Genomic DNA, 11,384 nt, shown 5'->3' with positions numbered 1-11,384 from the left:
CGCCCGCCCCGCACCCCCACCCCTTAGAACGGCGCAGGGTGGCTCTGCCCGGCTCAGCCAGAGTCCGGGACCCTTCGGGTCTCCCGGTTTGCCGCGGCCGGGGGTGAATCCACGGTCCCTCTCCGCCCTGGGCTTTCCCTCTGGCAGCAGCTTTCGGCAGAGGCTGTGCTGCCACGCTCCCCGCAGCCCTGGCTGTGCTCTGCCTGCCGCGTCGGCACGGCTGCAGCCGCATTGCGAGCCCCTTCTGCCCTCCCTGCATCCCCCGACAGGGGCTCACCTTAAACTCTGTGCTCTTGCCTGTTTGCTTTTTCATCCCCAGTGCCCTCCCTTGAAGGGCAAAGTCCAACGCATCCTGCACTGGGCCTGGAAGGAGCCGCCGGCCGCCCCGCTCCCGCCCGTGCTGCCCGCCCCAGACGCGGAGCTGGCTCTGCCCCCGCCGAAGGTGCTGGAGGGGATCCCGGAGCGCGAGTTCTTCGTGAAGTGGGCAGGCCTCTCCTACTGGCACTGCTCCTGGGTCAAGGAGCTGCAGGTGAGCCAGCGCATCCTTGGCGTCGGCGTTGTGCGCCTCCCCGGCCAGCGGGCTGAGCGTGGCTCCCTCCCGCCGCAGCTGGAGCTCTACCACACCGTGATGTACCGCAACTACCAACGGAAGAATGACATGGATGAGCCGCCGGCCTTCGACTACGGCTCTGGGGATGAGGACAGCCAGAGGGAGAAGCGGAAGAACAAAGACCCCCAGTATGCCAAGATGGAGGAGCGATTCTACCGCTACGGCATCAAGCCCGAGTGGATGATGATCCACCGCATCCTGAACCACAGGTGAGGAGCCGCCTGCGGCTGAAGGTGGTGCCGGGGTGCCTGAGCCCCAGGCAGTGCTGGTGCTGAGCGATGCCGTTGTGAGCCGGGGAGGGAGAGGGGAAGGACGAGCCCTGCCGCGTGCCCCGGGGCCCCCGCGAGTGCTGCGGGCGAGGCGTTGGGCGGCGGCTCTGCGCTCTCTGCGGGTTTCACCTCCGCGTGCGGCGATCCCACGGGCGGTCTGCGCGGTTCGCTGAGCCTCCGGGGCTGCCTGCTGCAGGATTCCTGCGTTGGCTGAGCTCTCCCCACCGGCGCCAGGAAGCTCTGGCAAAGCCAAAATCGCGGGCTGGGGGAATTTCAGCTGCTGGCTTGTTTCGAGGCCTCTGTCGCCTTGGAGGTTGGCTCCGAGGTGAACCAAGGCCGGAGTGAATCGATGCCTGCTTTATTTTCATTTCTGCTACGCTGTGTGTTAAAAATAGAGACAGCGGATTTTCCCAGAGGTGGATGCACAGTTGTTCTGCTCTTCCCAGATGTGTTTGGGTCCCTGTTACAGCCTCATAAATCTCTGCTGCAGCCCAGTGCGGGTCTGGCTTCCATCTCCTGTGCCCTGCGGGACAGCAGCCCCTGTCCCTGTGCATCGTTTGTTCCTCTCGGAACCACACGGCCCCTCGGCACCTGCCTCGGGGACCCGCGTGCTGCCCGTACCCGAGAGGTGCGGCCTTCCCGGTGCCCGGGGAGAGGGCTTTGAGCAGTGCCCGACGCCAACATCTGCGTTTCTTTTCTGTGGGAGAAATTTCCTGCATACGAAATGTGCTGCGCAGATGGTTCTTTTACATCGAGCAGCTAGAGATGAATTTTTGTTGAATTTCTACGTTTCAAGTGGCAACTTGAAATTTCAAGCAGCAACTGTGCTTGAAGGCTGCTTGGCAGGAAATAAATAGCACTGCCAGGCTAATTTCCGTGGAAGCTTTCCCCTGTCTGCTAAGAAGGCAAGGGTTTTTTTCCCTGTAGGCGTATAATCGGACTCGGCAGTGTGTTTATTCATTTTTCAGTGGAAGCAAAACTTAGAGCAGTGAATGCTGGAGGAGAACCAGGGTGAGTGCTGGTTCATCCAGGCCTGGGAAAACAGGCAAACGGGGTTGTTCGGTGGAATGGAAGAGCAGCCTTTACAGCTTAATGGTTTAACACACGCAGCAGGTGAACAGGTGTTTCTGCCGCAAAGTCCTGATACTTCCGTTACGTTTTTCTGCCCCAGCCTGGATGTTGTGGTCTGTGGGCAGAAGCAGAGGATGAAGCATCCAGGTTTGTGGAAGCAGGTTACGGCCAGCTGCTTCTCGGGGGTCGAGGGCCATTTCACTGACAGCTTTTCGTGCCCTGCGCTACAGCTTTGACAAGAAGGGCGACATCCATTACCTGATCAAGTGGAAAGACCTGCCGTACGACCAGTGCACCTGGGAGATCGACGAGATAGACATCCCCTACTACGAAAACCTCAAACACCTCTACTGGAACCACAGGTAGGAGCCGGGCGGAGCCGGGGCGGCCTGTGCAGGCGTTGGGGACGGCCGGGGGCTCGTCGGTGTGTCCCTCAGGAGTGTGTGGGCACCGCTCGCAGGGGCCTCTCTCCAGAGAGCAGTGGCTGAGTGCTGTCGGGAAGCTGGCCCCTCCCGGAAGGCCGTTTTGGGGCTGCTGTTTTCAGCTGGTGCTCCCCTTCCCCTGCGTTCATGCTGCCGGAATGTTCCGGGTGTCCCTGTGCTTCTGGGCAGCTCCGTGGCGCTGCTGCCTCTCTGTTTTGGGGCAAAAACCAGAGCGCTTCGATGAGATCGCTGTTCTTCGTTTTGGATGATGTTGTGTGGACTGTTGGGAGGGGAGAGTTAGCAAATGCTCCGTGAGTGCCTGTGCTAATGGGGCCAGAAAAGCTTCCGCTGGGACCAGGCAGTGGAGGTTGAGAGGGGGTTCTGTCCCTCGGGTTGGGGAGCGGCAGAGGAATGCCCGCCCGCCTTCTGATGCACACGGGCTGTTGCAGGGAGCTGATGCTGGGGGAGGACACGCGCCCTCTGAAGAAGCTGAACAAGAAAGGGAAAAAGCTGAAAGAGGAGAAGCTGGAAAAGCCCCCTGAAACGCCTCTGGTGGATGTGAGTAAGGACGGCGGGGACAGCGCTATGGTGCGTGAGCCCCGAGAGCGGGGGAGGACCCTCTGGGTTAGGTTATCCTGTTAGGTTTTTCTCCTCTAGTTCCTCGGGGTCCCTGTACTTTTTTCACTGGAAGCTCCGGGGTGGTTCTGCAGTAGGAGCCTGAGGGCTGGGCTGTGCCCGGGACCCCGCCTGCGCCCCTTCGGGGCGGTTCAGTGTCACGAGGCTGATGAGGGACGCGCTTGGCCGCAGCGGGAGGACGGGGAGCTGGTTCTCACGGCTTCGCGTCGTGTCTCCCTCTTGTCAGCCAACGGTGAAGTTCGACAAGCAGCCATGGTACATCGACGCCACGGGAGGCACGCTCCATCCTTACCAGCTGGAAGGGCTAAACTGGCTGAGGTTTTCCTGGGCCCAAGGGACGGATACAATCCTGGCCGATGAGATGGGGCTGGGGAAGACTGTGCAGACCATCGTGTTCTTGTACTCCCTGTACAAGGAGGTGAGCAGAGCATCCAGCAGTCCCCGAGGTGGCCGAGAGCTGCTCGGTGCGGGGAGGACAGCTCGGGCTTTGTCTCCCCGAGCAGGGCCACTCGAAGGGGCCGTATCTGGTCAGCGCCCCCCTCTCCACCATCATCAACTGGGAGCGTGAGTTTGAGATGTGGGCACCCGACTTCTACGTCGTGACCTACACGGGGGACAAAGAGAGCCGGTCGGTCATCCGGGAAAACGAGTTTTCTTTTGAAGACAACGCCATCCGGAGTGGAAAGAAGGTTTTCCGGATGAAGGTGGGAGCCAAGCCTGTGCCCTACCCAGTACTTGCTTCACCAGCGAGGAGGGGAGGGAGCAGGATTTGACCTGGAGAGGGGGAAGCTGGTGAGGTCCCTAGAAGCTGTTTTCCAAAGAGGGAAGCTGGCACTGTTCCCAAATGCAAGAGGTTTGTGATGAGCTTTAAAGTTTTCTGCCAGATCCGTTTCTGTAGCCCCCTGCTTGGTTCCAGTGTTCAGTCGGGTGTGGATTTTGTGCTGGCACGACTCGTGCCTCGGCTGCTGGCGCTTTGCGGTGCAGTGTCCCCCGCTTTTCTCCCTGGGTCACATGCAGCAGCAGCAGAGGTGGAGGCTGTCCCGTTCCCTGCCCTCACCCTGGCTGTTCTCTCTCCCTGCTCCTCCAGAAGGAAGCTCAGATCAAGTTCCACGTCCTGCTCACCTCCTACGAGCTGATCACCATTGACCAGGCGGTGCTGGGCTCCATCGAGTGGGCCTGTCTGGTGGTGGATGAAGCACACAGGCTGAAGAACAACCAGTCCAAAGTAGGTGTCAGACACTGGCGAGTGATTTTTGTGCTGTGGCCGGTGCCGCTAAGATAGGACACACTCTGCTGCTCTGAGCTTTCCTCCCTGGGAGCTGAAAGATGTCCTCACCTTGCACAGGCTCTGCCTGGGACCTGTTCCTTGGTGGATTTGCTCTCTTTAATGTCCTCTGGCATTAAAAATCTTCAGCAGGGGAGGAGGTGGCAGCCTGGCTGCTTGCCCGGCAGCCTGACAGCGCTTGGGTGGGCTGTCACGGAGGGGAACGGATCCCTTGCTTTCCTCTCCCCTTGACCCGAGGCTAAGCGCAGCCTCCGGCCCCCGGGGCCTTCCCGCAGTCCTCGGTGTGGCCGAGGCGTTGGGGGTTGCTGCCCGTGCTGAGGGGATGGCTCGGAGCAGGGTGCACGGGCTGCGGTCCGGCTCCGTGCGCCCGGGATGGGGGAGAGGTCGCTGCCGGGTTCCGCAGAGTCCCCGGCTGAGCAGTCGGCTCCCCGGAGCCCTTCGCACCAACCTTGTTTCTTTTCCCAGTTCTTTAGAGTATTAAATAGCTACAAGATCGATTACAAGCTGCTGCTCACCGGGACTCCGCTCCAGAACAACTTAGAAGAGCTCTTCCACCTCCTCAATTTCCTGACTCCCGAGAGGTTTAAGTAAGTTCCTCTAGCTCCCCTCCCCAAAAAGGGGAAGAAGCTGAGACCCAGCCAGCACCACGGCTCGTCCGCGGGGCTGCTGCCGGTGTGGGGGTGCCTGGATCCAGTTACTGCTGTGCCAGTGTCCCTGCTCTGCGCCGCAGGCAGACGGCGAACGCGTCGCCCCCGCGGCTACACGCACGTTTTACGTAACCCCGCGCTTGTTCCCGTGGGCGGCTGCTTCTGGGATCCTGGGGTAGCAGTTGCCTTGCTGTCGGCCGGGGGATTTGTGAGCGAGGAACTGGAACCCGCCTCCTCGTCCCTCTCTGAGGAGACAGAGGGGCTTTGGGAACTTGTTCAGACCTTGTATTAGCGCATTTAGGGCGAGTTTCCCCTCAGCAGCTCCTTGATCTGGCTTCTGCTCTGCTCGGGAGCAGGCGTGGGGCTCTTACCTCGTCCTGCGCCGTCGGAGCTCTGCCCTTGTTTTTTAAGCCATTAAGATACAGATTCCTCCGCCCTCGCGTGTCCCGCCTGGCTCAGCGCTCTCTGGTTCTGCCTGCTTTCACAGTAACCTGGAGGGCTTCCTGGAGGAGTTTGCAGACATCTCCAAGGAGGACCAGATCAAAAAGCTGCATGATCTGCTGGGGCCCCACATGCTGCGGCGGCTCAAGGCGGACGTCTTCAAGAACATGCCGGCCAAGACGGAGCTGATCGTGCGCGTGGAGCTGAGCCAGATGCAGAAGTGAGTTGTTGCAGGAGCTGGCTGGCTCCTCTGCGCCTGCGGGGTGTCAGTGGGGCGCCCCGTTGCCCTGGGCCTGCTGCAGGAAGAGCTGGAGCGCTTTCTGTCTCACCGGGGACAGTTAAACTGGGCTCTGTGCAGGCCTGGCTGCTCAGCGGGGAGCGTTTGGCGCGTGGCAGGCTGTCAGCATGGCTCTGCTACTTCTGGGGGCGCAGAGAAAACTCAGCCTGAACCCCCTTCTCCTGTCGGGGCACCAGCCCGTGCTGCCAGCTCGCCCGGAGCATCGCTGCAGCCCCGGGGCACTTGCTCAGCTCCCTTGGGTTTGGGCTGAGCTCAGCTTCAGCGGCATTTCTGCTGAGACTGGGGAAGGGCACGGCACGAACTCCCGGCATGGTGGGGCTGGGCCTGGTTTACACCCTGCGGCGGGAAACATTCCTGGCTACTGCACCCCCGAGTCTGTCCCGCTTACAGAGGGCAAAGGAATAAACACGGCCCCAGGCTGAGGGTGCCAAACCATTGCTTTTATAGAACGTCCAGACATCCCCAGTGAAGCTCCAGTGACGCACGTGGGGTTTAATTCAGCACCGTCCTGTTTCTGCCAGTCCCGCATCTGGCCGACTTAATGGGGTGTCTGTCCTGTCCCCCTTCCTGCAGGAAATACTACAAATTCATACTGACGAGGAATTTTGAAGCCCTGAATTCGAAAGGTGGTGGGAACCAGGTCTCACTGCTCAACATCATGATGGACCTGAAGAAGTGCTGTAACCACCCGTACCTGTTCCCCGTGGCGGCGGTGGTACGTCCCGTGGAGACGTTGCTCAGGCTGTCGCGTGCAGGCGGTCGGTGGGGGCTGTTGCCCTGATCCTGCCATGGTTAATGGTGTGGGTTTTCACACACGGGGTTTCGTACAAGGATTTTTGAAATGCACGTGAATTCCCCGGTGACGTTAGCGCGTGTTGCCCAGGAAGAGACTAACCAGGCTGCCTTCACAGGAGGCCCCGGTTCTGCCCAACGGCTCCTACGATGGGAATTCTTTGGTCAAATCTTCTGGGAAACTGATGCTGCTCCAAAAGATGCTGAAGAAGTTACGGGATGGGGGTCACAGAGTTCTGATCTTCTCCCAGGTGAGTGTAGGGAAGGATTAATCATACGTTTTGAAAGGATTTTTTTGGTTCCACGTGAGGATTTAGTGCCAGGAGCAGATCCCCCAGGCAGCTGGGGCAGCCGGGGCGGATGGGCCATGTCCCAGCTCTCCCAAGGGCGCCCCTGTCGTGTTCAGAACCTCTCTGACTGCGGACGAAGGGGAGCTGTAACCCCATCAACCCGGGCAGGGCAGGTTTCAGGGGGGCGCGGGGAGCTGGCCCGCGCAGAGCCCCTCGTGCCAGGGTCGCTTTGCCCCTGCAGATGACGAAGATGCTGGACTTGCTGGAGGATTTCCTGGAGTACGAAGGCTACAAGTACGAGCGGATAGACGGGGGCATCACCGGCGGCCTGCGCCAGGAGGCCATAGACAGGTTTAACGGTACTCGTGTTCCTGCCTCGCCGAGGAGAGGGCGCGGGGTGGGTTGGCGGCGTGGGGGGTGTCTGGGTGCCGGAGCCCCCGCTTGCCCCCAGGGTGTTGCCTGTGCATTAGTTGGGCCACGCTGGCCAGTCCAGCTCCTTGGTGAAGCCCTCGAGCTGCGTCCCATGGCGAGCCCGGAGCGTGCCAGTGGCCGGCTGCCCCGCCTGAGGGGCTCCAGCCTTTCCCTTCAAGCCTCAGTGGACAGCAGAGCCTCGCCGCCGCCTCTGGAGCTGCATTTTCTCCAGTAACGGGCTCCCGGGGAACGATGTGTTTTCACTCCTTGTCTTGCCTGTTGCTTGTTGGCTTAGACCGACCGTTCCCCCTGGTTTATCCCTGAGGCGCGGTCCTGCACCTTTCCCCGTACGCTGGGCTCCTTTCTGTCTCACCATTTGCCACCTGTGGGTTTGTCTTTCTCAGCTCCTGGTGCTCAGCAGTTCTGCTTTCTCCTCTCTACCCGTGCCGGTGGTCTGGGCATAAACCTTGCTACGGCCGACACAGTCATTATTTATGATTCTGACTGGAATCCCCACAATGACATCCAGGTTTCTGACTTTTCTTTCTCCTTCCCCTATAGTAAGTACCTCTGTGGCTCCGCCTGCTGTTTGCACACCCTGCACAGGGAAGTTGGTCTCTCTCTCGAGAGCTGCCGACCCTTTCTGCAGGGTTTATGGGGAGCGTTACTGCCCAGGAGCCCCCTTCCTGCATCCACCAGCCTCGCCCTGGCCTGTCTGCGGCGTGGGAGAGACCTGGCACATAAAACTGGCTCTCTTCTGCGGGCTTCTCGCTTTCTCCTGCCTACTGTTCACAACCGAGTGTCCCCTCCTCTTCTGGGGAGCTTCCACTTGCATTTCCAAAACCCAGGGCAGACCCTAAAGCTCAGGAGTGACGGCTGGCTCGTCCCGGTGCCACCCTCGACAGCTTCGTTCTCTGCCTGCAGGCGTTCAGCAGAGCTCACCGCATCGGGCAGAACAAGAAGGTGATGATCTACCGCTTCGTGACCAGAGCCTCTGTTGAAGAGCGCATCACCCAGGTGGCCAAAAGGAAGATGATGCTCACCCACCTCGTGGTCCGCCCGGGGCTCGGCTCCAAGTCTGGCTCCATGACCAAGCAAGAGCTGGACGACATCCTCAAGTTTGGGACGGAAGAGCTCTTTAAGGACGACGTGGAAGGTGAGCGGGGAGGCGCTGGGGGTGCTCTGTGCGCGGCGGGGCCCTCTCGGGGCGGCGGGGCTCATGCTCCTCCTCTTGCCCCCGCAGGCATGGTGTCCCAGGGGCAGCGGATCGCCATGCCGGATGCTGTCACCCCTTTCTCTGACACGCTGTCCTCCAAGGGGGGTGCGGTGACTCCCGGCATGAAAAAAAAGCACGGTGGCACCCCGCCAGGTGTGTAGCCCCCCTTGTTGGGGCAACCTGCCCCCCGTCCTGTCCCTGCACCCAGCCTGAGCTGGCCGGGCTCAGGGCATGGGCTGTCTGTGATCTGTGCTTCCGTCCCCCGCGCTGTGCTCTCCAGGTGACAACAAGGACGTGGATGACAGCAGCGTGATCCACTACGACGACGCTGCCATCTCCAAGCTTCTGGACCGAAACCAGGATGCGACTGATGACACGGAGCTGCAGAACATGAACGAGTATCTCAGCTCCTTTAAAGTGGCCCAGTATGTTGTGAGAGAAGAGGACGGTGTGGTAATGTGATTAGTATCCTGTCTTACAATCCCACCTCTTTGTACGTCCCTCCGTGTCCCCTCTGCTCCCTTTCCTCTTGCTGCAAGTGTCTCGGCGCGGGGCAGGCTCCTCCCTGCTCTCGGCGGCTGCTGTGGGTCGTTCCAGCGCTCGGGGGTCCCCGGCAGGGGAAGCTCAGTCCTTCGCCCTGTGCAGCCCAGGGTGCAAGCCGGGCCCTGTCCCATCGGAGCATCCGTAGGCACCGTCCATCTGTCCGAAGGCCCATCCCCGGCAGCCCGGCCAGGGCCATGGCGCTGCTGATGGGTTGTTTTCCCAGTAGCCAACAGATTTATTTCCTTCACCGGGTGCCGCTGCCCTGAGGGTCCCTGCAGACCTGTGGCTTTTCCCTCGGCGGGAGCACGGGCCGCCGCAGGGCTGGGTAGGCGGCGGCGCGCGGGGCAGCTCTGGGTGGGAGCTTCTCTCAGCCCTCTGACAGCCCCGTGCCGAGCTCAGGGTGTCTGGGCAAAGACCCAGGAGCCAAATTCCGGCCAGTGGCTTGGTGCCCTCCCCTCTCCCTGCAGTGCCGAGGCGGCGGGGCGGCGCGGGCAGGCCTGCAGCTGCCTCGTCTCAAGCCTCTCGCTTTGCAGGAGGAGGTGGAGCGTGAGATCATCAAGCAAGAGGAGAACGTGGACCCCGACTACTGGGAGAAGCTGCTGCGGCACCACTACGAGCAGCAACAGGAGGATCTGGCCAGGAACTTGGGGAAAGGGAAGAGAATCCGCAAGCAGGTCAACTACAACGACGCCTCACAGGAGGACCAAGGTACGGTGGCGGCGCTGGGCTCCCGGCCGGGCTGGGGAGAGCTGCTCCGACAGGTCTCCGAGGGACGTGCGGCCTGAGCTGCTGTTCCTCTGCAGTTTGGGAGGCTGCGTGGCTCGTACTTCCCAGATTCTTAATCTTCCCACAGTAGAAATTCTCCAGAGATTTTTTGTGTTTTTACTTTGTGGTCTATAAACTGGTTTTGCCAGAAGAATTTAGGAGAAACATGTCTTTGGGCAAAACATTTCAAATTGGGTTTTTTCTGTGTAAGAGAACGCTGATTTTGGAAAATGTGAGGATGTGATTTCCTGCTCGTGTCCTCCTCTGGCTGCCTGGCGCCGTTGCAGCTGCGGGCAGGCTCTCGCCGTAGGGTCCCCCCGCTCGGGCGCTTCTAACCCAGCCTCCCTCGCTGTCTGCAGAGTGGCAAGACGAGCTCTCTGACAACCAGTCGGAGTACTCCATCGGCTCCGAGGATGAGGATGAAGACTTTGAAGAGAGGCCAGAAGGTCAGAGTGAGTTAATGCGTTCGATGCTCCACGGGATTTTGCTCTGCGGGAAGCCCCTGGCCCTCAGGTGCAGCAGGAATGTCGGGGCTGGAGGGACCAGCGTGTGGCTGGGCCTGCGCTCAGGGGGAGGCGGTGGCCCCGCTGGCCTGCGGGCGAGCCAGTTCCCACGCCAGGGAAGGCAACTGGGTGCTTCCTTCACTGGCCGCTGCAGGACCTCAGTCCAGAGCAGGGAGACGGCAGAGGATGGGGCAGGGTGAGGGCAGGGAGGGGGGGGTGGAAGCGACTCTGCAGCCTGGGCGGCCGCTCGGCCCCGGTTCTGCGCCGGTCCGAGGGAGGGGGAGGCTGGGGGCACGCCGGGCCCGACCGTCACCGGGGCTGCTTGGCTCTAGGTGGCCGTAGACAATCCCGGAGGCAGCTGAAGAGTGACCGGGACAAGCCTCTCCCTCCTTTGCTGGCAAGAGTTGGGGGGAATATCGAGGTGAGCCTGGGGAGTGTGGGGGTGCGGGCGCTGCCCTGGGCTGCTCCGGCCATCCCCGGCGCCTCAGGCCTGGCCCGGGACTGCAGCTCCTCCCCTCCCCGCAGGTCCTCGGCTTCAACGCCCGGCAGCGCAAGGCTTTCCTCAACGCCATCATGCGCTGGGGGATGCCGCCCCAGGACGCCTTCAACTCCCACTGGCTGGTCCGGGATCTGCGGGGGAAGAGCGAGAAGGAGTTCAGGTACAGGCGGGGGGCTGCGCTCGCTCCCTTTAGGATCGGCCGAGTCTTAGTCTGGGCCTGAGACTGCCCTCGCGCAGGGGAGAGAGCGGAGGCTGCCCGTGGGCCGCGCGGGGCTGAGGCCTGGCTTTCCCTCCGCAGGGCCTACGTGTCTCTCTTCATGCGACATCTGTGTGAACCGGGGGCGGATGGCGCCGAAACCTTTGCGGACGGCGTTCCCCGGGAGGGGCTGTCGCGCCAGCACGTCCTGACGCGCATCGGCGTCATGTCGCTAGTAAGGAAGAAGGTGGGTGAGTGAAGTTTTAAATCTGCCGTTTCAGGTGTGTTCTGGAGACTTGGGGGTTTCGCTGCCCCTCGCTGGGGATCTCGATCTCTGTGCACGTCTGGTTTTGTGATAAATGCATGGAGGGACAGCAGGCTGCCTCTGAGCCGGGGGGCGTGGCACGGTCCAGCTGGTAAAACAGAGAAATCACGCTGGAGACTTGTCCGGGCTCGGGGCTGTAGCATCGAATGTCCCTGGCTGGGGGGG

The 11,384-nt window shown here is 61.2% G+C and overlaps 1 protein-coding gene across 1 annotated transcript in view; it reads left to right on the top strand.

Moving 5' to 3' along the window:
• Positions 1-11,176, top strand: part of CHD5 (chromodomain helicase DNA binding protein 5) — a 22,078-nt gene extending 10,902 nt beyond the window's left edge. Inside the window, exons 11-31 of the mRNA XM_026862963.1 lie at positions 320-529; positions 608-819; positions 2,181-2,312; positions 2,822-2,930; positions 3,235-3,426; positions 3,512-3,712; positions 4,096-4,233; positions 4,759-4,880; positions 5,428-5,601; positions 6,253-6,394; positions 6,591-6,722; positions 7,003-7,120; positions 7,577-7,701; positions 8,097-8,328; positions 8,416-8,541; positions 8,669-8,841; positions 9,465-9,639; positions 10,056-10,148; positions 10,532-10,620; positions 10,725-10,858; positions 10,997-11,176. Of these exons, the coding sequence (XP_026718764.1) occupies positions 320-529; positions 608-819; positions 2,181-2,312; positions 2,822-2,930; positions 3,235-3,426; positions 3,512-3,712; positions 4,096-4,233; positions 4,759-4,880; positions 5,428-5,601; positions 6,253-6,394; positions 6,591-6,722; positions 7,003-7,120; positions 7,577-7,701; positions 8,097-8,328; positions 8,416-8,541; positions 8,669-8,841; positions 9,465-9,639; positions 10,056-10,148; positions 10,532-10,620; positions 10,725-10,858; positions 10,997-11,153 (3,186 nt within the window). The 3' untranslated portion in view covers positions 11,154-11,176. The remainder of the gene's footprint in view (positions 1-319; positions 530-607; positions 820-2,180; positions 2,313-2,821; positions 2,931-3,234; positions 3,427-3,511; positions 3,713-4,095; positions 4,234-4,758; positions 4,881-5,427; positions 5,602-6,252; positions 6,395-6,590; positions 6,723-7,002; positions 7,121-7,576; positions 7,702-8,096; positions 8,329-8,415; positions 8,542-8,668; positions 8,842-9,464; positions 9,640-10,055; positions 10,149-10,531; positions 10,621-10,724; positions 10,859-10,996) is intronic.
• The last annotated feature ends 208 nt before the right edge of the window (positions 11,177-11,384 follow it).

The sequence above is a fragment of the Athene cunicularia genome (assembly GCF_003259725.1).
Source record: "Athene cunicularia isolate RWA chromosome 21 unlocalized genomic scaffold, athCun1 chr21_part1, whole genome shotgun sequence".
Lineage (NCBI taxonomy): Eukaryota > Metazoa > Chordata > Aves > Strigiformes > Strigidae > Athene > Athene cunicularia.
This window is presented reverse-complemented; position numbering and strand designations above follow the sequence as displayed.